At 40.2% G+C, this 2500-nt stretch overlaps 1 protein-coding gene across 1 annotated transcript in view; it reads right to left on the bottom strand.

The window, feature by feature from the left end:
* Positions 1 to 2103: 2103 nt before the first annotated feature.
* Positions 2104 to 2500, bottom strand: part of LOC144980591 (uncharacterized) — a 1761-nt gene continuing 1364 nt past the window's right edge. Inside the window, exon 1 of the mRNA XM_078928268.1 lies at positions 2104 to 2500. This exon is cut by the window's right edge and continues 1364 nt beyond it. Coding sequence (XP_078784394.1) covers positions 2104 to 2500 — 397 coding nt within the window.

Here is a 2500-nt window from a genome sequence, read left to right as displayed (position 1 = left end):
TATAGCTGTCCGTGTGTGAAAACAGGTTGTGGTAAGACAATCAACTGCGAAAATAAACCTGAAGTAGCAGACGTGAGCAGAGTTGAAAGACGATCCTGGGATCGAGAACGTACAGTACTCTGGTGATCATGTTTAGTGGCGTTTGGCACCGTTTTTATGCACCTCCACTGGAGTAGTGGTAGTAGTAGTAGTAGTAGTAGTAGTAGTAGTAGTAGTAGTAGTAGTAGTAGTAGTAGTAGTAGTAGTAGTAGGAGTAGGAGGAGGAGGAGGAGGAGGAGGAAGTTACTATGAAACTGTGTGTATGGGGGGGGGGGGGGAAGGAGTCCCTGGAGAGTGTTTTGAATGGGCAAGATGAGGAGTGTATGTGCGATTGTCGAATCTTCGAGAAAAGAAAAAAAAAACAAAAAAACAAAAAACAACCCCCCCCCCCCCCCCCATTTTGACGTCATTATTAGTTTTTTGCAACGCCCAGTGAGTTGTCGTTAGTAGAGCTCACGGAAACTAGTGGTCCCATTAGTTGAACTATTGAATACAACTCACGATTTGTTTTCTTTTGTGGCAAAAGACTGGCATTTTGACGTAATATTTTGGTCAGTGTCAGCGTGGCCTTCGTAAAGTTATGTCCTGATACCGTAGCCATCGTTATGTTATAGCCTGATACTGAAATCCAAAAGGACTGGCAGTTTGACGTCAATATTAGTTTTTTGCAACGCCCAGTGAGTTGTCGTTAGTAGAGCTCATGGAAACAAGTGATCCCATTGGTTGAACTATTGAATACAACTCACGATTTGTTTTATTTTGTGGCAAAAGACTGGCATTTTGACTTTATTTTTTGGTCAGTATCAGGCCATAACTTTACGAAGGCCACGCTGATACTGACCAAAAAACGATGTCAAAATGCCAGTCTTTTGCCACAAAAGAATAATAATACTGTTTAGTGAGAATTACTCATAAACGCGAATGGCAAAAAAAAAAAAATATACAAAGACCTGAGTGACGTCAACTTCGAACTATCTATCATCTAGTCAGCTGATCCTGCGTAGGACGTTGCTTCCCGAACTTTCTTGCGAAACAGATTACGGTTTTCCGCCAGTCTACTTGCTTGAGTTGCTGTCATTCCCAGCCATTCACATATATCTTGTTCCCAGCTTCTTGTTGTTCTACCTCTTCCTCTCTTGCCGTCTACCCTTGTCTGCAGAATGTGCTTTTCTAATGATTCGTGGCGAGTCGTGTGGCCAAAATAGTTTAGTTTCAATTTCTTTACAGTTTGAAGAAGAATTGGTGATTTTATTCCGATCCTTCTCAGGACTTCTTTGTTTGTTTGTTTTTCAGTCCATGATATTCTGAGTATTTTTCTGTAGCATGCCATTTCAAAAGCTGTGATCTTTGTGCTCTCTGCTTTGCTGATAGTCCATGCTTCGCATCCATATGTTGCAGTTGGGAAAACAACACTTTTGAGGATTTTGATTTTTGTTTGAATGCACTGCCCTTTCCAGATATTATTCATCTTTTCTAGCTTTGATCTTGCCATTGCTAGTCTCCTCCTGATCTCTGGGGCCGATTTCCCGTTGTACTCAATCCTGGCTCCAAGATATTCAAAATTCTTTACTCTTTCTATTTCTTCTCCATTGATTTTTATGATGGCATCTGTTTTGCATTTGTCAGTATTCATGATTTTGGTCTTCTTTTTTATATTCAGCTTAAGGCCTTTGGTCTCGCTATGTTCCTTTACAGATGTTATTAGATTCTCTAGTCCCCCCGGTGTTGTGGACAATAGTGCAGTGTCGTCTGCGTACCTCAGATCTTTTATGGGTAGACCTTGCATTTTAGGTTCGTTGTACTTACTTCTCCTGACATCGTTTTCCACATCTCGCATTATACCTTCAGTGTAAATGCTGAACAAATGAGGTGATAGAATACATCCCTGTCTTACTCCTTTTGTAACTTTGAACCATTCTGTTGTTCCGCTTTCTAGTTGTACCGCTGATTGTTGGTTCTCATAGAGGGATCTTATCAGGTTTCTAATTCTAGGATCAAAGTTCATCTCCAGGAGAGTTTCCCATAGTTTCTCATGATTAACACAATCAAAAGCTTTCGAATAGTCTATAAACAAGTGTGGAGGCCAGAATTTACTTCTCGATGCTTCTGAATAATTTGACGCAAATTGAATATGTGGTCTCTTGTCCCTCTGTTTTTTCTAAAACCTGCCTGGGTGTTACTGACTTCTTCTTCCAGTTTACGTTCAATCCTGTTCATGATAATTTTTAGAAGGATTTTGCTTGCATGACTGATGAGTGATATTGTTCGGTAGTTGGAGCATAGTTGTAAGTCTCCTTTCTTAGGCAATGGTATAAAAATTGCTCTCCTCCAATCTGAGGGCCAAATTTCTTTCTCCCAAATTTTCGTACAAAGTCTTAGATATACTTCAACTCCTTCATCTTCGCTTGCTTTTATCATCTCAGCTTGAATGTTGTCACAACCTGGACTTTTCCCATCTTTA

Source organism: Berghia stephanieae, chromosome 10 (assembly GCF_034508935.2).
Source record: "Berghia stephanieae isolate SIO BIC M18660-M18661 chromosome 10, UCSD_Bste_1.3, whole genome shotgun sequence".
NCBI lineage: Eukaryota > Metazoa > Mollusca > Gastropoda > Nudibranchia > Aeolidiidae > Berghia > Berghia stephanieae.
This window is presented reverse-complemented; position numbering and strand designations above follow the sequence as displayed.